At 38.0% G+C, this 27681-nt stretch overlaps 1 protein-coding gene across 7 annotated transcripts in view; it reads right to left on the bottom strand.

Moving 5' to 3' along the window:
* Positions 1-27256, bottom strand: part of nedd4l (NEDD4 like E3 ubiquitin protein ligase) — a 115395-nt gene extending 88139 nt beyond the window's left edge. For all 7 annotated transcript variants that reach the window (XM_039750469.1, XM_039750470.1, XM_039750471.1 and 4 more), the window contains exons 1-4: positions 27209-27256; positions 16715-16776; positions 13483-13585; positions 3595-3752 (exon numbers count right to left, since the gene is read on the bottom strand). In XM_039750469.1, the coding sequence (XP_039606403.1) occupies positions 3595-3752; positions 13483-13585; positions 16715-16761 (308 nt within the window). In that variant the 5' untranslated portion in view covers positions 16762-16776; positions 27209-27256. The remainder of the gene's footprint in view (positions 1-3594; positions 3753-13482; positions 13586-16714; positions 16777-27208) is intronic.
* Positions 27257-27681: the final 425 nt, after the last annotated feature.

Below are 27681 nucleotides of genomic sequence, written 5' to 3'. Positions count from 1 at the left end.
AACTAAATGGCTGTGGAGAGTGTTTTTAAAAGACTTCATTTTCAGGGGTCAAAAACAATGGGTTAGTGTGGATGAAGGGTGAAAACGAAGACAAATGTAGCAGTTATAGCAGCTGAGAGGGAGAAATTAAAAAGCAGTTTTGAAGTGAAGCCCAAATGACAACCTCTCCCAAGGGATAACTCCATGATAAAATGGTGGTGTATTTATATGCAATACCTGCTACATTATCAAAGTGACCAAACAGTTGCATTATTCATAACGCCATTGTATAACAGCATTATGTTAAATTTTATCAGCTTAAAAAAAAAAACAGAGGACCAAATAAACAGAGGACCAATTAAACAGTAAAAATGCATTCCTTACAAATAATAGAAACTGAATAAAAAGCACATCTACAAATAACCCAACTCAATTAAAAATAACAATAAAGTATCCCATAAGCATAACAGTCCCAGTCTACAAACTGCTAAAAAGTCCAGTATGAACTTTATGGGTATGATGGGCAATTTAAAGTATGTCACTGTGCATATGTGTAATGTGATTTTGAAAAAGCAGAAATAACAAATAAAAGAGGGAATATTTCAACACTTATCAAAACAGGTACATCAAAGGCACTACTTCTACCTAACTAATTACACTTGACACGCTATATAATATTATTATCTGCAAACAGAGACACAGTTTTCCATTTTCTATACATTGCAAGATAAATGTTACCACTTCTTAGTGCAGTAAGGAAACCAATGTGCGAAGTAGATAATGTCACATAGTTCCTCATTGCATTGTGATGACATTTTATTGTTGCACTCTCTTTAACTAAGCCCAGATGTGTTATAAGCCCGGGACATCAAGTCCATTTCTTTGATGCTTTTAAACACATTTGTTCAACGTGTGTTCAAACTGGCACAGGCTCAGGGAGTGCCATACCATCCTTCTTTTCTAAATGTTTGCAACCTGCTAGATGCTACTCCAGAGTTAACTGTAATAAAACTCAAACTAGTGAGTAAGAAGAAACAACGTTGATGGTAACAAAAAGGAGAATAATAAGCAGTTAAGCCAAGTTTTGCAATCTGACCCACAGCTAGTTAGGTGGGCTTATGCTTAAGTGTCTACATCTTCTGAGGCCTCAAGTTCAAATCATTCTGTTTGGTTACGGTGTGACTTATCCTTCCTACATTTAAAAATATAGAAAGAAAAATATAAATCTTTTGAGTATTTATGCAATATACTTTAGGGTGGTGTTCACAGTTACAGAAATTACATGAAAAATATAAGTTACAGGATTAAAATTTTGCTCAACAATGTTAACAAATATAACATAGCAAGTCACTATATAAAAAATAATAATAATATAAAATCACTTGCCTAACTGTAAAACGATTCATTTAAACGTTAAATAAAAAGCTACAAAATGCTTTTTAACATACCAAATGTTAGAGTAAAGCCATTTTCACACCCAGTTTGTCTGATGTGTTTTCAAACTCTGGTGCGATTTGCCCAAAAGTCCAATTTGTTTAGGTAGATGGACCAAAACAACCAGACTGAGACCCTTTAGAGAAGGTGGTCTTGGTGTGGTATCAAGTGAAGACAGGGTCTTGGAGAGTTTCCATGATGTATGAATGTGATCTGACACAAGATCAATCTAATGACAGGATATACTGGGCATTATGGGTGAAACTGTATGTGCTGTGGTAGTCACACCAACAATCTACTGTTGGTAATCAGGGAATGTCACTCACAGCATATGTCGGGGGTTAACATGGGGCATCAATGAATCGATTGGAGCAAGTTTAGAACCTGAATGAAGCTCCTAAGAAATGTGTTGCATGTGGCGATACAGCAGCTGAAAAAGAACAAAAACAACACCTAATCTTACAGGTGGCAAGAAACAAACAGCAATGCCTTGTGGGAGCAGAGATCACACCCCCAATCTTAGGACATTCTCTCAATGTGACTGTCTTTTGGGTGTGATGCGGATAAGGAGGCAGACTAAATTTGACATATGTAATAAATGTTAATTAAACATTCCAAATTGAACATTATTAACAAATAGTTATAGACGTTTATAAGATTGTAGACATATGATCTGAGATAACCTAACTTGAGGTTGTGTTCATATGGTGTCATATTGAGAGTAAATACACAGCATCATACAGTTACATGAAACTCACTTGCTGCGTCTAATGTCATAAAACTGAAGCACATCCAGTGTATGCCCTCTTTTGTACTCTCGCCTATTTCTTTTTGTACCACACGTAGTAGCACATCATTTTCAAGTAAATAATTACTTGAATTAAATAATGGCCGTTTTGCTTACAGAGCTGTGCTTGGCAAATAAACCAAATAATTATGGAAAATGCAGACGGTTGTTGATCCTCCATGGTATTTTTCCCCAAGGAAAAAAATGCTTCTGCCCAATGAAAGAGGTCCACCGCCCACCCACTGGGTGGTTCTTGCGAAGTTTAGTTTGTGTAAAAGTTAGTTTGGTTGCATTTCGCACTGCAAACTGGAAATTGAAATAAAGTAACAAATTATCCTCTGATTCAGAACAAAGGTAACGGACTATGATTGTGAAAATGCCTTAGGAAGCACTGAGTTATTCTTGTCAGATAAAGGCACAAATCTAAATTACGTTCATGTACTGCCAGAGGCATTCAATGCAATTCACTTTATTAAAAATGTTTATCTTTAAGCAATCCAATATAACAAAAAAAAAAAAAAAAAGAGTGTGCTGCTCACAAATATTGTATTGAAGATGGACATGTAAAACTGAACACGCTTCACATTTTGAGGATGTCACCCTGGTGGACAGAGACATGTCAGACAACAACTCTGTAGTTCTATCTAAAAAGTATCATTAGCCTAAAACAATGGTTGGTGAGCACGGTAAGGAAGAAGACCCTTACACTTTGATCAGCCTACTAAATGCTGACTAGGTTTAAAGAAAGAGAAGAACCTCATGGTGTGTATTTGCAGCATGTGGCGGAGCACCGATTCCACAGTCATGTTTTAATGGCACAAAATGTTACTGCTGATGTAAACCCAGCAAAGAGTGTACCATCCCTCATAAGGTGCCTCTTTGTCCTTCTAACATATATCAAAATATTAAGAAGCAGAGAAAGTGTGCATTCCAAATGAGCTGAGTGAAGAGCCACTGATCTGAGAAAATCCAACAACACAATGTTTGATGATGCGAAAAGAATAACAGCTGGTGAAGAAATAAGCCTGGCAGCAGAGCTGAGAATATTTTCTGTAGCGCATGATCTCAATGGCCGACAAACTCACAGTGCTACAATGCAGAAAGAAAATGATTTGCACATTGTTCTGGCTCTCTAATATACTGTATATTTTTATTTTTCCTCCCCTCTTATAAGCATAAAATTGAAAATACAGTATGTGTCTGAAACTATAATGTAAAAATAACACATTTAGTATGAGACTCTCTTCCTTTATCACTCTGGAAAACTTAAATGGTGTTCAATATTTTTGTTGGCTTCTTTTTTGCCTTACTTGATAGTGATTTACATGTAAACTCATTTCTCCTCTGTCTCCCTGAAATACACCAATACATTCATCTGGTAGTGAAAAGCTTACACAAATGTTGGCCGTTTCCACTGCGTGGTCCTGTTGTTGTGGTTGACGTAGTAGGTACGGCCCAAATTATCAATCTTCTCTTCCCATCCCGGGGGCATTGGAGGTAGCTGCTGTTGCCGTTGTGATCCTGCATCATTAGGATCAGCCACTTCCCAAACCTGCAAATTGAGAAACCACAGAAATAAATAAATCAAAACACAAGGAATGGTTTACATTTAAGAAGGACAAGTAAAAGAGTTAAACAGTTACAGGGCTGATTATACTAAACGCTGTTAGCTTTAAATTGAGCCTGAAAATGTGCTTGCGTATTGCACTGGTGAAAAGGAATAATTATACAACTTCATTTCCCTGTGGGAGTCTGAGCTGGAAAGTCATAGTGCATCATTTTAAAAAACTGCATGTGTCAAATTATACAGATTAGATTTTTCTGTGAACCATACCATCAAGTGAATTGGGTACTTAATGTGAACATACTGTCACTGGAAAAATAAAAGAGGCTCCGGACACTTGATGCAGCAAAAAATGTAACCTAAAAATAAGGGAAGACACTAGAACTAGAAATAACTATAGCAGCAGAAGGAATACACCTTACAAAAACTACTTGGCTGATGCAGTTTATTTTACAAAATACTTTGATGACAACCTTCAGGAAGGAAAAATGAAAACCAGAAAGAAGCCAATCATTTTAAAAGATAAACCATAACACTTGAGGAAACTCCTCGCAAGGCTACAGTCCACCTCATCATTCAAACCTGCGTCTTGCAGTACGGGGAAGAGGGAAGCCACAAGTTTTCCCAGTTGCACTTCACAAAAGGCAGAAGCAAATTCTGAGGACAGAGCAAACCCTCATGCACAGAAATGACGCATCCTTGTCATACACGGCCATTTCACAGTTGCCAATTAACCTTATGGGCACATATTTTGTAATTTCTTTCAACTTTGCCACATAGCTCCCATGTACAGTATACACTTCCATTAAAAATGCAGATAAAATGACAGAAAACAATTATGTGAACATTTCGCACTAAGTGAATACACATTATGGTAATATACACTTTTAAAGCTAAACGATTGTATCCTAAATTACATTAAATACCGGCAAACATGGGCGATGCTTCACACAGAAAAAGTACTTTGAAATTTATCCCAGTACAGTGAGGCCACTTTCTTTTTAAAGAATTTAAAATAATGTCCTATAAATCATCTGTACGGTATAAAGAAATCTTTGGCAGAAGAAATAACTTTTTAATGGACCTAAAATGTTAGGAGAACTGATTGTAGTAGACAGCTGCCATGCCTTGAATGGGCAATTGAAAAAATCTTTTTTAATACTTACTCAAGACCACCTACAAACTAAAATTGGAACCAATATATGGGGATCATAGCTGTGCCCTAATTTAAGTCAGATTTCTCACTGGCAATGCCTTTGTACATTTTCTGTTACTTACAAAAGCACCACATACCAAACTAACTTTGGCATTAGAGTATATTAACATGTTATCCATTAACAATTGCAGCAGCTACTAAATATAAGAATGCTACTCTGTGTGTGTGTGTGTTTCTGGTCCCTCCAAAAAATCTAAATGATCAGTTTCTCTATTGTTGATCAATCAAATGTGACCGAGACAGGAAGTGCTGCGCAAGAGAAGCTGACACACAGGAGGATACCAAGGAAAGGCGTAGGAGTTACGCTGAGAGTCGCCTTCAGGCACAGGAAGTATTCACAAAAATACCAAATGTTGTTTCATAGCAGATAACGACAGCCCATTTACCATTGGTGGCAGTCAAAAAGTTCACACGAGACGAGCAACACACCTGAAAATGACAGAGTCTGAGTAGCAGGCATTACGGGAACACAATCGAGAGAGGATGTGCCAGCCAACACAGGTTTGAGACGCATAAGGATACCGAGGAAAGACATAGGACATGTGCTGAGCTTACATTTAAGGCAAGAGATAATCAAATATTTTAAAATATATTTTATTACCTGTGACAGGTAATGTAGCTACTTAGAAAATAAAACAGCTTGTGGCTTGTTATGTGACTCATCCCCGCTGCATGTTTTGTTTCACAGCTTTTCATTGTTTTATTTTAAGGTCAATGTGGTGGGACCACCAATTAAAAGAGTGCTGCACAGTCATCTGAGGAACAGATCAGGGCCTTTAGTCTCTCCTTTGCTGAGCCATTGTTATTTCTAGCTCTGCTCTTTGGGCTCCCACCACTCTTTTGAGTCGGTTTACTAGTTGTATGCCATTTCCTGTTTACTTTTTATTTCTGTGCTTTACAATTTATTATTAAGTTTACAGGTTTTTGATTTTACCAAGTATTTGGTAAAAGATTCTTGGTTTGAGTTATTAAGTTTCTGTTTAATTTAGTAATTTAAGATTAATTTCCTTTGAATATTGGCTTTATTGACCTTAATGCTCTTCAATTCTTATTTGGGCTTTTTGATACTTGTTCCAGTTTGTCATTATCATGTGATTTTCTGCTCCAATTTATTTGTTAAAGTTATTTTCTTTATTATCTTATACTAGCAAAATACCAGTGCTTCGCAGCGGAGAAGTAGTGTGTTAAAAAAGTTATGAAAAAGAAAAGGAAACATTTTAAAAATAACGTAACATGATTGTCAATGTAATTGTTTTGTGACTGTTATGAGTGTTGCTGTCATCAAGGATTTGATTATCATTATTTCTTTCAATCAGGTTCGTATTTGGAGGATGTGTTGTGTTCAAGTTATATTCCGTGTTTGTCATCCGTTGTATAGATAACAGGTTTCATTCATCGAAGTGATCACTACCCAAATCGGTACTCGTGAATCTAAGATGTTTAACAGGCATTCCCGGTATTAAGTTGTAGATTTGCCTGCGAATATTTAGCGGCAGCGTGTCTATGAACGTAATTTAAACTTAAGCTTTACACCTTGCTTTCCTATTGATATGTCTACTAAGGCTTGTTCAGATTCAGAGGGTTGTTCCTTTCCTACTGCATCAATAAGCAGCTTGTCTTCAGAGGTGTGACCAGAACATCATGTGTGAGTGGGCAAAAAATATCCATCCCCATTTTTGTAGGGGGATCAAATAATAATAACAACATAGTTAAAAAATTGCAGCATAAATCATAACCTATTGTTCAATTAAATTAACAGAGGCAATGGAACTTGTATTATTATTTTTTGTGAACAAATATAGAACTACATCTACAAGGTAAATATCAATGAAGGCAAATGTATACAACATGAGAGCAAGAACAGAAACGTGGCTCATTGTAGTCATTAGTGAGACTATAGGATATCAGTTTCCAGTGTTTAACCTGGATATTGTCTACAGGACAAGTCTGCTGTTACTCTTGGCAAATTCTGAAATCAATTCATTCATGTCGATTTTCTGTGATGTTTTTCTCATGTGCCAGAATGACTAAATTTCTTTTCCTTGAATGCAGCATTGTTCGGCGGAGTGGAGTGAGAATGCGGTTCAAAGTAAAGAAAGAGCTTTCGCATGCAGCTGAAGACACACCAATGATGAGTGCTGTGACATATAGCGAATGCAACATAGGGAAGGTCTCTTTGTACTGCTGAATGCATTTGCACGCTTCACAGACCGTTTTACCTATAGAATTGAAACTTGGTACACATATACTACGTGACGTCTACTATCCGCGTTTGGGTGATGATTTTTATTACTCTTTTTATTTTTATTTTATTTTATTGTAGAATCAACTCTCGGCTGTGTGCCGCATGTGTACGGGCGCCGTTCTCATTCCCTACCACCTTCACTAACCATTCTTGAGGCAGATTGAAGACTTAGGTGCCAGCTTAAGTGAAAAATTAAAGAAAATGTATTAAGTAATTGCAACACAAAACCTAACTTAATCAGTTTTAACGTGAAAAGATGCAGACGAAAGAAGAGAAGCAGCGGGCCACTAGGGTGGAGAAAAGAAGAGCTGCTCAGGAAGTAGCAAGCACATCAACCTCTGAGCAAATGAATGCTAAACGTACAGAGAAAGAGTATGAAAACTAGGAATGCTCACGTCAAGTATATTCACTGCGCATTATCGTGCAGTACGCCGTTACTGGTAGTTATTATAATTACTACTTAAATTATTTAAATATCTTTGTTTATAGTACATTTGGTTGGGTTTTTATGGTTTTGGGCTTTCTTTTTTTGTAAAGGGGAAGTATTTGAATCGTTATTCCAGCTATTGTTTAACACTCCTATTAAGAACCAGAGCATTTAGGAGGCATTTAGCTGGCATTTAGGTAACATCACTTTAAGGTCTACTGCTCTGATATCATGTGAAATTAAAATGATAACCATAATTTTTATATTAAACAGTTCAGGTAAACTAGTGCTCTCAAATGAAAAGGTTAAAATGGAGTTACCCTATTTAATGATACTGAATGGTCTCTTAAAATGCAATGTCCACAACAAATGTAACTAATTTTACAGTAACAGCATACCCCTTCATAACATGACCCACATCAGTCATGTGTCCTTTTAATCTTCATTTTTTAAGATGAAATTTGGAATACCTCCACCCTTTCTTTACAATTCATTACTCCCTATCTTGGGATGAGTCTAGTGGGTCTTCGCTGGACCTCTACTTGTGCCATTATCTGTAATATGGAAACCAAACCTGCACACAATATTCCAGATGAGGTTCCATCACGTGAGTGCATATGGCTGCCCAACACCCAATTACCCTTCTTAACTGCTTTAGTATGCTGCCTCTTTACGAAAATTGAAGGGTACAGTAGAGCTTTGAACTCTGTTTCAGAAGGAATCATTTCAAATTTCAGCCTCCCATTGTGCAATTATTTCGAATACACAGTTGTTACAATTCAATTTTGTTCACATTAAACTTTCACTGCCTTCCCCAGTGTGACATTTGTCCAGATCCATCTGCAAACATTTAATGTATAAACAGGCAAAGTTTTGTTAAAAATTGTTCTTGATGTTTTGCAGTATATACATTATGAAAAGCTGTGGGTATAACTTTAGGGCCTGTGAATTATGCAGTAGGCCCCTAAAGAAACACACCACGTCACAAATTGAATTGTGCAACCATCCAGTCATCATTAAAAATTTACTAAGCACCTAATTAATTTTTTTTCCAAGATTTCCTTTGGTATTTTTGGACATTTAAAATATCCGAGAACAGTTAGGTATTACTGTTTTGTACAAAGAAAGTCATTAGAATGGATAATACTTTTATTATTTTTGTATTTATGTTTACCACAACACTTGTTGCTAAGGAACTCCTAGTGAGATTCTTTATAAGCTGCCGCCACACATTCAAAAATAACAGCATCTGAAACTGTGGATTAATCAAAGTGCTTGATGCAACTCATTACAGTTAAGTTACTGATCCTAAACACTTCTAGCAGTTTCTTTAGATTTTTGCTTAAGAGTTTTGGGCTGAGGCAGCAGTACTTCTGACTTCTTAGGTATCAACTTGTTTCTGACTTTTGACTTTCATTTCATCTTCCAGTCTATTTAAAATTCCTTATTTGGCATTACAGACTGTATGTAGGCCTGGAAAGTTATTCAGACAGGGATATGTTTCACTGAAAATGGAACCAGGTAACCTGAACTTGCAAAAACTAAAGCAAACTTTATTACTTATGTGAAAAAAAAATCAAACCTCACTAAACACATTCCATCAGTTGATGAATTACTCTGCCTAATGATGCAGCCTGCTAATTAATTTACACTCGTGGACCCACTGACACAAATGCTGAATCACTGGGGAAATGAAGGCTGATCTGAGCAGCTTCACGCACAGAGATGGTATGACCTGAGCTTCTACAACAAGATTAATCCACCACATTTCAGGTACAAATCCTGCTGATGAGGTGACTGGGAAAAGGAAACATATACCATTACAGGGAAACAATACAAAACCAGGGAAACATTCACCCAGCTACAGAATCAGACCTGCAAAAGAAAGTCAGCCGTTTATATACTCAACTTGAGGTTAGCCTGTACAAGGAGATGCAGTTTAGTTTTTGGTTTAATTTGTATATAATTGCGCTACATTAGGAATGAAGAAGTGTTGCTTTCTAAAATGACCCATCCAAAGATAGCTCAGAGATTAACTAACAGCTACCAGCTGCAGAAACCTTGGCTTCTTGTGTGATGTGAAACCTGATCACTAACAGTTGTGAGTTTCCGTGGCTGCCAGAGGATAATAATACAGCCTGCGAGCCTCTTATGAATGAAGTTTCTGCCTGAGCGGAGGCAGTGTTCAAACATGGCTCAACACCAGGAAATTCTTTATTTTGGGACTACCAAGGGGCAATAATAGAAAGTGGAGGTAATGGGGAACCCCAACTGTTAATAGCTCAACACAAACCCATGCAGTGCCAGAAATGTAAGAATAGTCTGCTTCCCTTGAAATCAAATGAGACTGAACAATACACGATTGAGCCAACTGAACAGTGCGGGCAAAAAGGTAATCCAGAGACTCAAGTAGGAATCTGCTTTATTACTAACCATGGATCTAAAAACATACACCAGAAATACTCACATACCACACACTTTTAGTACTTCTGTACTTAGAGGAGTGCCTACTGGCACGAAACCTAATGTCTACAATAGAATTAATTACACAATAATCTCATTCTTATTGCTCTGTAAGACAAAACTTTCAACGCCAATCAAATTAACTTTTTCTTTGGCTGTGTAGTATCCATTTTCAGCTAATCTGATTCCACGCAGGCGATGTACCTCCTGCAGCTCTGTGTGATTCTGACACCATACAGTTGTGTAAAGGATTAGAGAAAGGACTGGGAAATGGAATGTGCTCAAAACAAAGTACAGGTTAAAACCAAATTAATCAAGCCAATCTTTCACTGTGTCAAAATAAAAGAATTCAAAAATCAAAGTCAGTGAACAAAACTGAAACTCGATAGCCAGAAAAAAATGAGACATTCAGTCGCAGAGAGTATTCACAATATCCACAAACTCAGTCAAACAAGAAAGTGTCCAATGCCAACCTTAATACCCATTGATATTTCATATCATGTGCGTCCAGTTGACCGTATCTATAGCATTTTCTCCAGGATAAAAACAACTCGACATCCATATTGAGGCAGACATGCTGCCTGTTCCAATACCATGTGGTACCAAAGACCATGCGGTAGAACAGACCAATTTAGACTGAAGATAAGCCAAGAGCCATCTATGGATGCAAGATGCACTTTTATTGAGGCTATAACGGTATAGCTTGCCAGTATTCACATTTTATTCTGCTTCTTTATTAATCTTTGAGCAGATTGTCAATAATACATAATTAGAAGTGTGACAAACCTGCTGCCTGTTCCTTTACTCTGTCTATTTGCCTCAAATTACAGGGAAGAAGTACTAAAGAACTTGACCTCAGAGCTGTAAGTGTATGGGGGTTAAGACACTTTATTAAGGTCTAAAGCAGGGGTCCTCAATCACGGTCCTGGCGAGCCGCAGTGGCTGCAGGTTTTTGCTCCAACCCAGTTGCTTAATAAAAAGCACGTATTGCTAAAGTAACACTTCTGCTTCACTTTAGTGATTTTGAGCCCTTATTGCTTAATTTTGTCTTAAACAGCTATTTTAATTGCTCCTTATCATCAATAACATGCAAATGACAAGAGAGAGCAGCATTTCTCCATTTAGCTTATTTACATTTACACCTGTGTGTATTTATATGCACTATTGGGTTTAATTAAATACTTGGAAGAAAAATGAAGAGAAAAAAGTGAAGGACTGAGAATTACTCGTCCATTTTAGCCTTCAAATCATTTGCATGATAGATAGGGAAAGAAAATCTAGGATATGAGAATGACCTGACATAGCAGAGTTAATTTAATTTCATAGCTTGTTAGTGCTTTATTGGCAAGAATTGCTTTCTAATTAAGCAACCAGGTCAGAACAAAACCTGCAGCCACTGCGGCTCTCCAGGACTGGGATTGAGGACCCCTGATCTAAAGCAATGATGAGTGTAAAGTGGGAAATTAGGCTCAAAAAACAAATGCTTAGACATTAAATCTATCCAGGAAATTTCACAAAACCTTAACAAAGTTACAGGTCACAACACTACACCTTTCTTTGCTTTGGGTGCACCATTGTGTGCTCTCAACAGGAAAGAAAATGCAAAAAAAAAAAAAAAACTATTTAGAAAGACAATGTCAATATTAAAAGTTGGCAAACACTTGCAGTTTTAACATAGACAGAAGCAATTTTATTTTCCAAGATACAAGCAGGGCTGTGGAGTCGGAGTCGGAGTTGAGGAGTCAGAGACTACTAAATTTAAATGGGAATTAAAAAAGTAAGTTGAAATGTCCCAATTCACAAACAGTCATAATGAACTACTTCTCTGCTGTAAGAATAAAGCCCAATGCATGCAGTGCATAATGTTACCACAAAACGAAAATGTCAAGTAACCATGAAGCATGCTTTTCAGTGACTGTATGCGTCACTATATGGGATGTAATGCACAGGTAAGGTGCGGCACCGCTTTCCATTGTGTCGTGTTCCACTGTTACAGGGAACTGTGAACCTAGCCTAAAGCCCCCCATACATTTACAGATGCACTGCCGATTTTTCGGCCGTTCAATGAGTCATCACGCGTCAAACGCCTGAAAAATCATCTGGTGTGTTCTCAGCTCTGTCAGCTCCCCTTTGCTATGCGCTAGTGAAGGGGGCCGAAGGAGCCAAGAACACAGATCTCCCTACCTGTCTCCAGCAGAGGCTCGTTCTGCTGATCAGCTGGCCGGTGAGTGACACAATGCACTAAACTTCCAGCTGGCTGACAGAGGAGACAGCCACTGCAGCAGACAGAGGCATCACATTACTTTGGATGGGGGCGGTGGTCGAGATTTTCGGCAAGCTGGATCTGCCCGTCCATGTGGACACCCGCAATCTGCGGCCGCCAATTAATTGTGTTTGTCTTTAATCTGGCATTATAGTAGAGTGTTGGCTTCCTAGCCAGTAGTTCTGTGGTGAAATGACATGTATGTTGCCTTCCTTTCCTTCAATGGATGTAGAAAATACATTAGCATAGTATATACATACAGAGGAGTCGGAGTCGGGGAGTCGGAAGATTTAGAAACTGAGGAGTCGGAGCATTTATCTACCGACTCCACAGCCCTGGATACAAGGACCATTAATTATAAATCAAATATGGCCACTGCTAACTATTACAAGGGTGAAGGAACATTATTACATTCCTTGGAATGCACAGACACTAAAAATGTGCCTAAAATATTACATCACAAAAAATAAGATGTGACCTAACGGAGGTCTTCATAATTCTCAAAGGTATCAATACAAATGGAACTTAATGACAAGGAAACAAATGGAAATGAAGGGGAAGAGCGTGGAAGCCAAAAGGCCCAAATCAGTGCAGTGACGATCCTACAAAGGGATACTGGGACACATCAGCTAACAGCTAAGTGATGTGCACAGGGTAAATTAAACACTACATTTCTTGTGCTATTTATGTATTTCTGTATTTACTCCAGGACACCATTTGGCACATTTTACATTCATTTGCTATTTATTTAAAGATATTGCTCCCATTGTTAAATGAGATCATTACTTTTGTATCTCTCACTTCTTACAGTTCAGACACAAAAAGAAGGCTAGATATTGGGAAACAGCCGGATAAACTCCTGCAAAATCGGGAAGAATTCTGGCTGTTGTTGAGTGGTTCATTTGTCAATGAACTCATCACATTACTATGGCTAAATAAAACTGAGAATTCGGATTAACACTGATATTATTTTACTCCACTTAAAAGCATAATAGGCGAGTTTTGTGTTTGTTATGTTTTAGTTAATCTAAATGCCAGGTTCATGTTACACTTTACATCCTGGTAGGTAGATTTCATTGAAACGCTTCTCAAAGAACATTTTACCTCTGGCTCTTCTCTTTGCTCTCCATTTTCTTCTTCCTGACTTCCATTCTTGGGTAAATAGGCCATTTTTAAGCGCAGATATCCTTTCACTCGGGATTTATGACTAAAAAAGAGAGAAACCAGTTATAGGGACTAAGGTAAACGCAAACACTTACAGACAAAATTCTGAAACAGAATAAAGATTTCAATGATTAAAATGCTGCAACTGGGTTTTTTAGAATTTGCACTTGCATGATTCATACTGCTAATTCCCAAATGTTAAGGCTGTGTCCGTTTATTACATGGCACTGATTACACACTGCATTTATTAGTCTGTGAAGAATGCTGAGCCTAATATTGCAAACGATTAAACTAAAATACCATAAATAACACATTTCATTGGAACAAACACTGTATATCCTCTGGTTGATCCCACTGCTCTATGAAGAATTCACAAGTATTAGTTCTCCTCCACATGTGTTCATTTTATTATGCATGCATATGCTGTCTGTGATAATTCTGTTTATTCAATCTGATCTCGTCCCTTCTCCCAGTAGCGTGTCCGTTGAAATTCCTACACTGTTGTGAACAAAAGTGGCATAAAGAACTTAAAAAAGAACAAATTTACCACTTTCACATGCATCTAAAACAACTGCATGAACTTTAGAAATAAAGGAAGTTTTGGTTGATGACATAATGAAACACAAAGCACATCCAATGAAACAGACGGGTTTACATCATTTTACATTCAGAATATTGTCGATTCTACAACACCGATTCAACTGCATGTTTCAGAAATCTCTCATTCTGCTTTTGGAAAGACAATTGTACAGTAAAATGTTCCTTGCATTTTTCCAACATCTTGGTCATCATTCACCCTGTGACCTGTAGGGGGCCATGGAAGAGCCCCAAGCCTCAAGCACAACTAGACCAGAGTCAGTCACGGGGTCAAATAAACTGTTTATTTAATGAAATACCTCCTTGCAGGTGTCTTTGTTAATCCAGCACGAGCACAAATCTGTTTCCCTTTCATCACCTCCACCTCTGCCAAGACGAGTGTTGCTCTTCTCCTCTCCCAACTCCAACCCACCTGGGTGGGACAGCGCGGCTCTCTTTATGTCAGACCTGGAGTATTTCTGGAGACACTCTATTGCACCCAGGAAGCACGTCTGGGTCAGACGAAACCTCCCTAAAACAAGGAATGCTGCTCCCCACAGTTCTCCGTGATGGCTTCCAAGAAACCCAGCAGGGCTCCTCATTGGGGCTACAACTCCAATGCAGCCCTGCCGGTGGGCACAAGGGAAGTCCACCTATCACATTGCTGGAGCACATAACCCCTAGGAGGCTGCTTCCCTCCATCCATCCATTATAAAGGAACCACCCATCCCAGCCAGGATGCCAGCCAATCTACAGTATGTCTTCAAAAAGAACACAAACATAGAACTGAAAATGAGCGGCATTTCAATAGAAAAAAAACACACTCACGTGTAGTTAACTGCCCTGACAAATAACACTCAGCTTGTTGTGTTATAGTGCTAGCATGCAAATATCTGAGGAGTTAGAATGGTCAAACTTGGCAATAAAGCGACAATAAACTTTAGAAACCAAAAGATTGTACTATTCATCTTGAGATATAAAATTGTAGCAGTGTAACTAAACATCAAAACTGAGCAAAGCAAAGATCTTAATCATGAATTTGTAATGATGACGATATCCATCTACCTCAGGGGTTCTCAAGCTCAGTCCTGGGGACCCACTGTGGCTGCAGGTTTTTGTTCCAACCAGCTTCTGTTTTTAATTGGACTCCTGGACTAATTAAGTGATCTGTTATTTCCCAGATTCTCTATTTTGGGAACAATGTAGAAATTAGAAAACTAAGTTTGTTTCTACTTTTCTAAGTGTTCTAATCGTTTAATTAATTAGTGGGTCTGACGCTAAAGTAGTTGCAGCCTTTCATGATTCAGTGTTGTGTGCCTGGGTGTCCGCTTCTGCTCATTTTTAATTGTCATTATTAAGATTCAATGAAGGGAGCCAACTGCACAGAGAAAGGGCAAAATAGAATGAAAAGAGAGTTAAGCATTTAAATCCAAGTTTCTTATAAATATAAAAATCATGCTGCCATGTTTTTCTGAATGCAGAATAAAAGAATAGGAAAACAAAACAGCTAATTAAATGAGATCAGTGTTATCAGTGTTGATATTAATATTGAATTATGAATCTGATTGGACCAAAAACCCGAAGCCACAGTAGGCCCCTCCAAGGACTGACTTTGAGAAACCCTGATCTACATTATGCCCACATGCCCAGGATGGCAGTACACTAGATACTGCTAATTAAGTAGAAATACAACAAACAAAGGGCACAGCAACTCTGAATGTTAAGTCACATTATCCATTCATCCTGAAATATTTCCAGAAGCTACTTATTCCATGACAGGACCACCGGGAGCTGGAAAAGAATCCGTCTTTCATTACTAAAGACGTGCAATTCAATTGAAGTCACATGAACTACAGTCTATGACAGCAGTGCCCTGGATGAGGTACCAGATCACAGCAAGGCACGCTAATGTTCACATGGGCACACTCACTCATACGAGGTAAGTCTGAAACCTCCGATTAAACAAAAACACACATCCTTGGAAGATGAGAGAAAAACCAAGGTGCCCACAATTCAAAACCAAACAGGGATGTAGACACAACTCCACATGGGAAGCAACCAGTCTGGAATTTTGACTTTGGAACTGAAAGACAGCAACTCTAACCTTTAGGCTACTGGGACATCCATAAGGAGAGAATTATGATTAAAATAAAAAAAGACTATGCCTTTAACTTGCTTTCAAATTTTAAAAGCGTTAAAACTGCTGCAGCACAGTCTTGCTTAAATTCTGACAAAATACATTTGAGAATCAGTGAGTAAATAAAAGGAGCTAAAAACAGTTCATGCGAAGTAGCAAAAGAATAGCAGCCTCAAAGTAATGTTAATTTGCAAGGTCATCTACCTAAACAGCAATGGCCCACATTTTAATTAGCATTAACCTAATTAGATTCTGAAATGAACAGATACAATAGAGGTAGCAGATAATGAACTGTGAGTCTGTGAGTTCTTTTACTAACTGATACTGGAATTTCTTTAAGGTAGTGGCCTCAGTATTTGTGAAGTCAGACAACTGACATTAATTAAAGTTATATAAGACAAAGCTTACTTTCAGACAGAGTTTATCTACTAAAGGACAAGAATATCATTCAGTACATACCTTCTTGGTCTAAGCAAAAAGTCTTTAAAAGTGTATGGCCTCTCCATTGCGGGATCTTCTGTCTATAAAAAAAAAACAAAACATTTTTTTAACATTAGGAGATCCTCATCATCCCAGTCTGGAAGTCCCAAAGTGTGTTCATCTTCTCTTATTTTCTGTGACAATGTAACAACGTCTAATAACTCTTTTTCATTCCCCTACCCTTGCAAAGCCACAGCTTCTGCCACACTTCAGTGTCCTCTGCCACAGAAATGAAACTAGATTTATCAGCACCACCTTAACATGAGAAGGGCTCATCTGCCAGGTTCAGAGTGCCTGCCACAATCTGCAATGGATGCTTACGTAGTACAGGTGAAGGAATGCCTGACCTGAAAAGTACAGCAGGGTCAGCATTCAGCCTACCCTTTCCAACTATTAAAGCCATTGGAAATGGTTTGCCTGTAGTACCAAAGTGTTGTACCATGCTAGCCATTATGGATGGATTACATAATTACATCTGGTCTGAGGAAGGGGCCTGAGTTGCCTCAAAAACTTGCAAATTGTAATCTTTCTAGTTAGCCAATAATGGTTTGCCTGAAACATTCTGGGGCCATCAAAAGTTACAATCCATGACCTGCCCAAACTGCTCTCACACCTGGGCTTTTAGGTCCAACTCTTTCATTGCTTGAGAAACCACAAAATTTAATGGCTTCCTGCTAACACTGAAACATTGCTGCTGGCCACTGGCTTCTAGAGTGGTTAATATTAAATGTCACAGTAATTTTTCAACTTGTTTCTTGCCGTTCCCTCCACTACTAATACTTCAAACAGGATCCATCTTGATTTCACGACTCCTGAAAACGAGGAAAAACTGTTCTAAATATGAGTCATCCTGTCCTTGTTTGACCTAACTCACCACCAAGATGAGACTCCAACACATAATCTCAGAACGGACAGACAGACTGCAAAGTCCATCACTAACGCTGAACCTATGAGACCTTGGTGCCACTTATCAGCATCCTTATTTTCAGGCTTGTTGGAGTTCATATGAATGATTCATACATAACATAGAAATCCAGCAATGAGCCACCATTCAGAATCAGATTAGACACATTTCTCCTTCCATTCATACTACTGTGGGCGTCTGTGTCACCAACTACTCAAGTGTTGTCTTACATTCACAAGGATTACACATTACGTCTTTGAGCTCTGCATCCATTTGTCCTTATTTGGGCCAAATCCTCTGAATTGTTATTAAGAAAATGCACGCTAGACACAATGGAGAGAAACACATTTTTTTCTCTGCAACATCCAAATCAAACTGAGTTGCTGTCTATTAGCCATCAAGTCATAAAAAGCACGGGCCACCTGGCGACCAGTGACACATGGACAACATACATACATTTTCTGGTTTATCATCTAGCTTACCTCTTTTTTTGGTTTAGATTTCACCATTGTGCTATTGTGACATCATGGAGGTGTGGTGATGTGCTTTTAATTGCCAATCAATACTCAATAATTGTCAGCATATTGTTTTTTTTTAATTAATTTTATTACAATCCTTACATAGCAATCAGGTTTTTACAAAAAGAAGAATTATGTTAAGAACAAACAGTCTGCATATTGTTTTGATAAAGAAAAGACTTTTTTTTTCTTTAGATAAAGTTATTTTGAGGTCTTTTGACAAAAGTTCCTCCCTACTTTGTGCCTGTCTGTTTCATTTGATTTGTTGCCTATCATTTGAAATCAACTTTCATCTTCATTTGGAATCTGATTCTATTCAGGATGGATGGATGGCTAGATAAAACTTTATTTGTCCCCAGTGGGAAAATTCACTTTTCACAGAAGCTCTTAAAATTAACAAATATATGAATAGGACCAGTGGGACGGGGGCGCAGTGGGTAGCGCTGCTGTCTCGCAGTAAGGAGACCCGGGTTTGCTTCCCGGGTCCTCCCTGCGTGGAGTTTGAATGTTCTCCCCGTGTCTGCGTGGGTTTCCTCTGGGTACTCCGGTTTCCTCCCACAGTCCAAAGACATGCAGGTTGGGTGCATTGCCGATCCTAAATTGTCCCTAGTGTGTGCCCTGCAGTAGGCTGGAGGCCTGCCCAGGGTTTGTTTCCTGCCTTGTGCCCTGTGTTGGCTGGGTTTGGCTCCAGCAGACCCCCGTGACTCTGTAGTTAGGAAATAGCGGGTTGGATGATGGATGAATGAACAGGACCAGTAGATAAGTAAGTAAATAAACAAATACACACATGTAGGTCTGAATGCACATGGGAATGACAATAAAGCAAGAACATTTAAAAGAAAGAAAACCTCTGACTTGGCTGTCAAAGTGACTCATCATGCAGACATATTGCTGTTGGTAGGAAGGAGCCCCAGTAGCATTTCCTGACACAGAACACTCTTTCCATTTGCCTGAAAGACATCATCATTATCACCATCACTGATTTCAACAATCTTCCAAGTTTACACAGGTAAGCTGGATGCCCTTCACTCTCCACAGCCCTGGGCATCCACTGGGTTAAGACATATTCTCTTCATAACTTCTGACACCATCTCCAACCATGTCTTCTTCAGCTTCATCCCCTTGACCTCAATTAAGGTGTACCTCTTCACCCAACCTCCACTCAACTCCCATTCTTTTAATGTTTCTGAATTTACCTTTGCGGTAAGACTGAAATGGGAACGACAAATGGGAGTCATCAGGGTACAAAATATCTTGTTACTCTTTCTGCATTTGTTCAGCGGCATAATTTGGTGGCAGTGAGCATTTGCTATTGTAACCCATGAAGTAAAAGAAAGGGACTTCAATGGAGTTGGTGTGACAGTTCTTGAGATAGGATTATGTGCATTTGAGGACTTTAAATAAAGCAAAAGAACAGAAAAAAAAGAAATAAAATAAAACAAAAACAGAGGAGCATAGGGGACAAAGTTGGAAGCATTGAGGGTGGAAAACAAAAACAAAACAGTGAAGGGTATTAGAAATGCTTGAGAGGTCGGGAAATGGTGTATATTGGGATTAATAAAGTATCTATCTATCTATCTATTGCGGGGAACAGCAAAAATTTCTCTCAAAATATTAATTGAACGCTAAACTGAATGCAATTACGATAACAAGTACACAGAACAGAGAGAGTGAGAGCATAATGCATGGAGGAGAGGAGCAGCAGAGGGAAGCCTCACTGTGTATTTTAACTGAACCCATCCAGGGATTAAGGGATGTTAAACCATTTTCAGCATTACCACAGTATTGTGGGTCAACAAGGATCGTCTTCTAGCTGTCAAATTTTTACTATTGTTCTATCATGAATGCTCATTGGAATGTAGGTCTTTTTGTATTTTCAGTCTATTACCATTTACTTGGATTTAATTACCTGATTATTATCATTAATCATTTTAGCAGAGCACTTTCCTATATGCAGTCTCTTCATTGTGACTGATCAGTTCATTCAAATGTGATGTCATTAGCAAATCTGATGATGTCATTGTTACTATAGTTGCTGAATGAAAACACAAACCAGTACAACTCACGGGTTTTAGCAGCGGCAAACAGCCCACCGGGGACATTCTGTTTAAATTGAGTTCAGTTACCTCTTTGCTTGATGTAGAGAAAATGTGTCATATTCAATGGAAAAAAATATTTTTATTTTGGAGCTGTATGTTCATAAAAGCTCCTTCAAATTGACACATCAGGGTTTTGCGGAACAGTATCATTCTGCAAGTGCTCCTGTGAAACACACAATGCAGAAATTTGTGAGCATATCAGTGACATCATGTATCATATGGAATGAGCTCCTCATAAGTCAAGACAGCCGTGTCACAGAGGTGATGTCAGTGTGTACTCCATGATTTATGCACTAGCTTTTTGTGCAACACAAGGTACATTTCATTCACACTAAATGCTAAAATTATTTAGGAAGTATTCTCATGAAACAAATATTTTGCATTCTTTGTCAAAATGAAAACGAATCTAGTACATAATAAATACATAATAAAACACCAAAGTCTGTATGTCCAGTCCCTCAGAGCAGGGTTGGTGAGTTTGGTTTTGGTATGATTAGTGAGTTTGATTTTGGAGACGCGACATAAGAGGAAGTGAGAATGAGTATAAACGCATAGGAGGTATGCTATGAGTGCCATCTTCAAAGACGGCAAATATAAAACTGGACAGGAGGAAGAAAGGTGCCTCGAAAATAATGACACAACAGGGGCCTCATGTATAAACGGTGCGTACACACAGACATGTTGCGTAAGAACATTTCCACGTTCAGATCGCAATGCATAAAACCTAAACTTGGCGTAAAGCCACGCACATTTCCACGGTACCTCATACCCAGTCGTACGCAAGTTCTGCACTTGGTTTTGCAGACTGGCAGCACCCAGCGTCTAAGCAATGCTACTGTTCCTGTGTGATTTATGTTTCTTTTTTAGATCAACATTCCTGACACAGTTTTATAAATACATTAAAATTAACCGCATATTGTTTATTAGTTTAATGCAGCTGATTGTAATTAACCTGTAACAATATAATGGTCCACAGAATGGTCAAACTATTCCAAATATCATAACTGCTTTAGTGTTGTTACTCTCACTGCACCTTCTTCTTCTTCTTCTTCTTCTTCTTTCAGCTGCTCTTGTTAAGGGTTGCCACAGCAGATCATCTTTTTCCATATTACTCTCACTGCACCACTCAAGAGTATTTATATCGCTGTATTTGAGTGGGGAATCACAGCTGTACAGCAGCTGATCGGAAAGAGAATTATCGGTATATAGCATCAAGCACACGCTGCCTCAGCCACTGCAAAACGTTTCAAAGCCTTTCCTGTATGGACCTCGCGGTTCAGAAACCGTTTCAGCCCAAGAATTATAAACGCACTTAATCAATTGCTCCTTGTAGAACTGTTTGTACTTATAAGTACAATCACCCCACACAAGTAAACTTGCACTACAGTTATAATATTGCACAACCTGCGCCACTTTATAAAGCGTGTATTTACATATGATGACGTTATCATTTTTAAGATGAAATGCTGCAAAATATGTTTATTATATTATACAGATAAAACTTTAACTTCATTCAAATAATCTGTATTGTTAATAATTAAACATGAGAGGGCACGGTGCCGCAGCGCTAGCAAGTTCCTGCCTCGCGCTGTATATTTACTGAGGCTGGCGTGACACTGGAAGGATAGACGGATAGAATAATTAAACACGTATTATGAATATATTTCAATGTTCCTTAAAAGTTTTGAAGAATCGTCGTTGTAAGCTTACAGATGGCTTAACGTCTGTTACAGAGCTGATTGTGTGGCGATTGGGTACTTGGAGAAAGAAAAGGAAGGACAGGAATTGGAGGTTAGTATGTTTGAAAGGGACAGTACTCCTACAATAAATTATTTCATCGAAGGTCACGCATGGCGCAGCAGCATCTTGTGTGAGACATGAACAATCACTGCGCCATCGTGTTCCCATGTTTAATAACATGCTTTCATTCCAATCATCATGAAAATAATATCACATATACATCTCAGTATTTTTATTATTCAGAGAGCTGTAATATCACGAATGTAATGGATTCTGTGTCCTGTCGGAGAAGGAGAAAGAACAGAAGCATGTAGTGATTCACACACATAGAGCATATAGAACATTAAATACAAAACAAAGCATTTAACGTGCTACTTTAGTTACGATGGGATTTGACAAACTAGTAAATTAAATGATTTTAAGATGAAGTTTATGATGTTCTACTTTAATGACAAAATAAACTACGTGATTAAAGTGGAAATTTCGAGATTGAAGTTAACATTTCGTGCTTTTCCCCCACTGTGTGCCTATTTTTTTTCTCTGTACCCTAATGAGCTTTCATATGACACTCAGACAGTGGGCTACGACTCGCCTTTTCACAGCAACTTTGATATGTGACTTCTTTTTTTTTTTGGCACTGTGCGACTTTGTGAACTTGAGTTTCGAGTTTGTCTGACACGCTATGTCACTTGATCAACTTCCTTTTGTTGATTATACCACTGTTTAAATCAACAAATTAATATTTTTACTTGGTATTCGCTGAAATTGTTATATTTTCACCCATGCTTTTCCCATTGCCATTTCACAGAACACTGTAGCTTAAGGGCTATTTATATTGATTTGCATATTCAAAGAGGTGTAATTCTGGGACGAATTGGGGCAGGACATCAGGTGCGTGCACGAGCATTACTTTTCACGTTGACTGGGATTTATGTAGCGGAAGAATGTGGAAATTGGAGTACGCACAGATTCCTGTATCAGGCTTTTTCTGTATGTAAGCACATTTCGGCTTTTGTGCTTACGTCATATTATAGTACGAATTCTATGCACGCCGTTATGCATGAGGCCCCAGGGCTTTATGGGAACGCACTTGAGAGAGGGAGTGCTGGTGAAGAGCTTAAGACACATGCAAACACAGAGGAAAGGAGCTGAGAGCACACGTAGGGCAGGAGACAGCAAATCTTTTTTTAATGATTTTGTTACCTGTCTTTGACAGGTACTGTGGGTAGTATACTAATATTTTGTGAAACCCTGTCCTGCAAATTATACTGAAAATAAGTAAACTCAAGATATCTTTTTCTGGCTTCATGTATTCGATGTACAGCGACCACTCTGCTCCTTTCAAATCCTCTTTTCAAAGATATTTTTCCAGGCAGTTTAGTAGCTGTACATACATTAATATTCCTACAATTAGAGTGATAAGGTTAAGAAGCGAGTTAAAGGTTAAGTTTGGCATTCTCCAAGTCAAAGTTGTTTCTTCACAATCATGGGTTATATTAATTTGCCACAAGATATTGTGTTCTAAAGTGAAGCATCTTTATAAAGTTTACCTAACATACACTTGCATTTATAATGGAGGTTAACAGTACTGGGGTCCCAATATAGAAGATAAATTAAAAGTCTTCAAATTTACCAAAAAGATCCATTTTGAAGCAGCAATGTGTTTGATTTAATGTTCATGTTTCTGTGGTATGCTTATAATAACAAAAGTAAACTGGAATCAACGCATTTTATCACAGATTCTTGGTGCTATTTTCATAAGCAAGGATACATTTCTTTCTTGGGTGGGTAAAGTTTTGAAAAAATATTGAAAAAAGAAAAAACAAGCTGTGTGAAAGAGCCACACCACACTGAAATGGACTGAAGCGCCTCAAAGCAATTGTTGAAATTTATATCGCATGCTGAATCACCTCCTGCTGAGAATATGGAGATAAAAGACTCGTTGACAAAATGTTTTGAGTGAGTAAACCCACTGACATTCACTGATATCAATCAGTCCATAAATACACAGGGAGTGCTTTGTGCTACTACTCTGCCTATGCCAAGACACCTGTACTAAACTTGCTAACCTTTATCCTAATTGAAACTGAACACATGTCTATAATATCTGTTTAGCATTTGTAGCTTGATTATACACTTCACACAAGCTCAACCTTTCTCATGCTAGACCATCGAAGAATACATGTGCATTAAGATACAAGGCAGCAGGCAGTATCTTTCAAAATAACACAATCATTTTTACTTTCTCATAAAAGAAGTATATGGAAAGTATTTTAATAATCCAAAGATTCAATGTCGAGATTTTTATGAATCTCAACATTTTAAACCTCCATGACTTTCTTGTATACAAAGTATAGGGAAAATATTGGAATCCTCCAAAAATTCCATCATCAAAATCTCGATGTTTTAGACCTCCCTGAGTCCGAAAATATCATTTTTGGAATTATGACTGTGTGTCTGTCTATGTGTGTGTCTCTGTATGTAATCATGATAACTCGAGTATGTGTTCACTTAGGTCAACCAAATGTTGCATACAAGTATATATCCATTAACTGGAAGTTGAACTTTACCTTTTCATTCATGCAGCTGAAGAGTTTACTTTTATAATAATTGTTCAATATATATTATTAATTTGATTTGTTATTGATGGTTCTTTAATGTACATAACATAAAATATAATCATCATCTTGCAGTTTACTCCTCAAATATCCATCCCCATATCTGAGCATATGAGAAAGTGTGGGGGAGACCACTCCTGATTTCTTTTTTTGAGTAGGAGGAACAAGCTAACAAATAGTTACAGACTGTGAGTGACCGTAACGGTGACATTTTTCAGTGAGTACTATCTAATTAGTTCACTTCTGATCATTAACATTCAATGTCAATAATGGCACCTGAAGATGAGTTTTTAAGGTGAAACCAGGCCCCTGGTCAGAGGAAGATAAGCAGCTAGGTGAAGGGCTCGGCTTGACTCGTTTTAAAATGGCTTAATCTCTCAAAAATGTTCAGGTTTTTTTTGCCTTTTTTCCTTCCTAACATGACATGCAGTATGTATGCAATCTCAAGACATGGAAAAATACTCAACACCACGTTTGGCTTGAAAAATTGATTTATTCAGTGCTACCTTTAACCTCCATTGTAAAACACAAGACCAGGCTAAGCAATGTTTAAAATTTATAAAACATGCTTCATATTAGAACCCAATTTCATGTGGCAATTGAATAAATACCATGCAAAACTACCTACACTTTAAGTGATAGACTTGAATTTAAGATAAATTACTTTAAAATGTAACTCCTTGGATACCAAGCCTGAGGTAGTCTTGTTTTTCAAAATTCTATTTTTTTTAACATAGGAAACTGGGAATACACCGAGCCATGATGAAGCTAAACAGTTTTTAATATGTGAATGTTCAAACCAGAGGAAAGACCTCACATATCAATCAGTACCAAACCACGAGTCAAGTCCTTAGCTCTCATAAAGCCTGCCAATTCTTGAGTCATATATTGCAGAGATGTCAGCTCCTTCCAAAGAATTTCCATGTTTAGGGATCGTGGACCAAAAATAGTGGAGGCATTATTTTAGACAAACTATCGCTTCTCCCCGAATTTACTGTTGAGGTATGATGACTACTAACTGCTCACTGACTGTTCTGAGCTGTTCTCATTGCTGGCAGCAGCAGCCAAGTTGAAAAGAATGAAAAGGAGTTGTTTTGCACGGACGTTCACTTCACTGTACGCACATATAATGTATAATCCATATGTGTATTGTTGACACTTTTTCTATAGTGTCGTTTCTTGTGACTGAAGACAGAGAGATATAATTAAAGTTAGTAAAAAATCTTTTATTAAGACACACCAGGCAAAGGTAAGATGACAGAGAAGCACAGTCCTAGGACACCTGCCCTTCATCTGCCTCGAGGGGTCGGTATCCCAAATCTTTTATAGGGCCTTTGTCTTATGACTTTAGTTGCACAAGAATTTCAAACCGTTACATCTTACAACATTTTGCTTGGATCAGCATTTACCACATCCTTTAAGTTCATCAGTTGGTCACTTGTGGTTTTAGTTCATCAGTTGGTCACTTGTGGTTTTAGTTCATCAGTTGGTCACTTGTGGTTTTTTGTTCGTTAGGAGAAACAAGAAGTTGCACTTGTCATGTGCACTATAGACAAGACAGGGTCTGCATGGCTTTTGTCATGTACACCAGATTGATCAAACTATTTATTATTTTTCCACAGTATACAGAGGTTACTGTACATGAACGTGTATGTTTAGGTATGATACAAGACAAGACCTAAGTAATGTGCACCAAACAGTAACAAAGCTAACTGATATAGAGGTACTGGCAACACACACTCACTGACCCAATGAAACACTCATACAAAGGAAACAGATCCTGAAACCCACTAAGTCGCAGTGGGCAGAGCCTGTGTAGGTGGCATCAGGCGTAAGACAGGAACAAACCATAGGAGAGATCGATCGTCAGTCCACTGAAGAGCCTACTCACTCACACAACCATCTTTGCACTCACAACAAGAGGGTTTTGAAAGTAGAAGGGAAACCAGAATATTAGAAGAAAAATGTACACAGAAACAGGAAAACATGCTAACTCCTAACAGGCAGGGGTTGGGTGCAAGATTGGCTCCTAAACCTTTCAAAATGACATTCATAACCCTACTATTAGCATGACAGATTGAACTGAGTCATGTATCTGGTCATCTTTTCACTCTCCATTGTTCTGCATAGAGCACTGATATCTTTTGAACCTTCGAGCATTACATTACTTTTTTGTGGAAAATAATCTCTTGACCAGTTTCCCAAGATCACAAAACAAATTTTCTTCCATTCGAGCATTCAAGCTTAAAATGAAAAACTGCATTTTTAACAGGTTTCCTTAGGTAAAACAATGGAAATGTTAGTATCAGATGCTATACATATGCCATTTATTCTGCACTTTGTACAGTAAAGTCAATAATGTGAAGCACAGTTTTAACTGATTTATAAAAACCCTGCTTTATTAAACTCACTATGGTCAAGAATCTTAATTTCAGGCCCTCAATAAACTCCTCTGTACAGACAGAGAAACATATTCTGCTATTAAGCTACAAAAGACACAAAGTCTGCCCAGAATTCAAGTAAATGGTTCAATATAATCTGTTTAAAAAAATATTTTATGAAATGTTTGCAATAAAGATGCAGGTTTTACTCACTGGCAAATGGTTAAGTGGCACATCAACCTGTCCAAGGAAGTCATCTCTTGTCTGCAAGGAAAAGGGAAAAAAAATTTAGTCAAAGATCAAGTAAAGCCTTAATGCCAACTGTATGTGAAGGCAACAAGGATACATTGCAAATACTGAGTATAATATGTGAGAAATTAAAACAAACTTCTAGGCCAAGATGTTTCTTTATATTAATCTCAATAGTTCTATAAAGACAAACTTGCAGTTGGTGTAACAGATTTGCCCCGACAGCACCCTATGTACCTGCGCCAAAAAATCATTCCTCACTTCTACTAGTCACATAGAAGAGATTACGCTGTCTTTTTCTCACTCACCACTCTTCTGCAGACTCGGTGGTCTTTGGTACAGATGTGTCACCCATCTGTCATTTCGTCAGTTACCAAAGACCCGTGAAACATTAAAACACTCGAGTCACATTTGGTTTTTCCTTTGTAATTGTGGGG

This window comes from Polypterus senegalus, chromosome 4, assembly GCF_016835505.1.
Source record: "Polypterus senegalus isolate Bchr_013 chromosome 4, ASM1683550v1, whole genome shotgun sequence".
Classification (NCBI taxonomy): Eukaryota; Metazoa; Chordata; class Cladistia; order Polypteriformes; family Polypteridae; genus Polypterus; species Polypterus senegalus.
The sequence above is the reverse complement of the archived record's forward strand: the minus strand, read 5'-3'. Positions and strand labels throughout refer to the sequence as shown.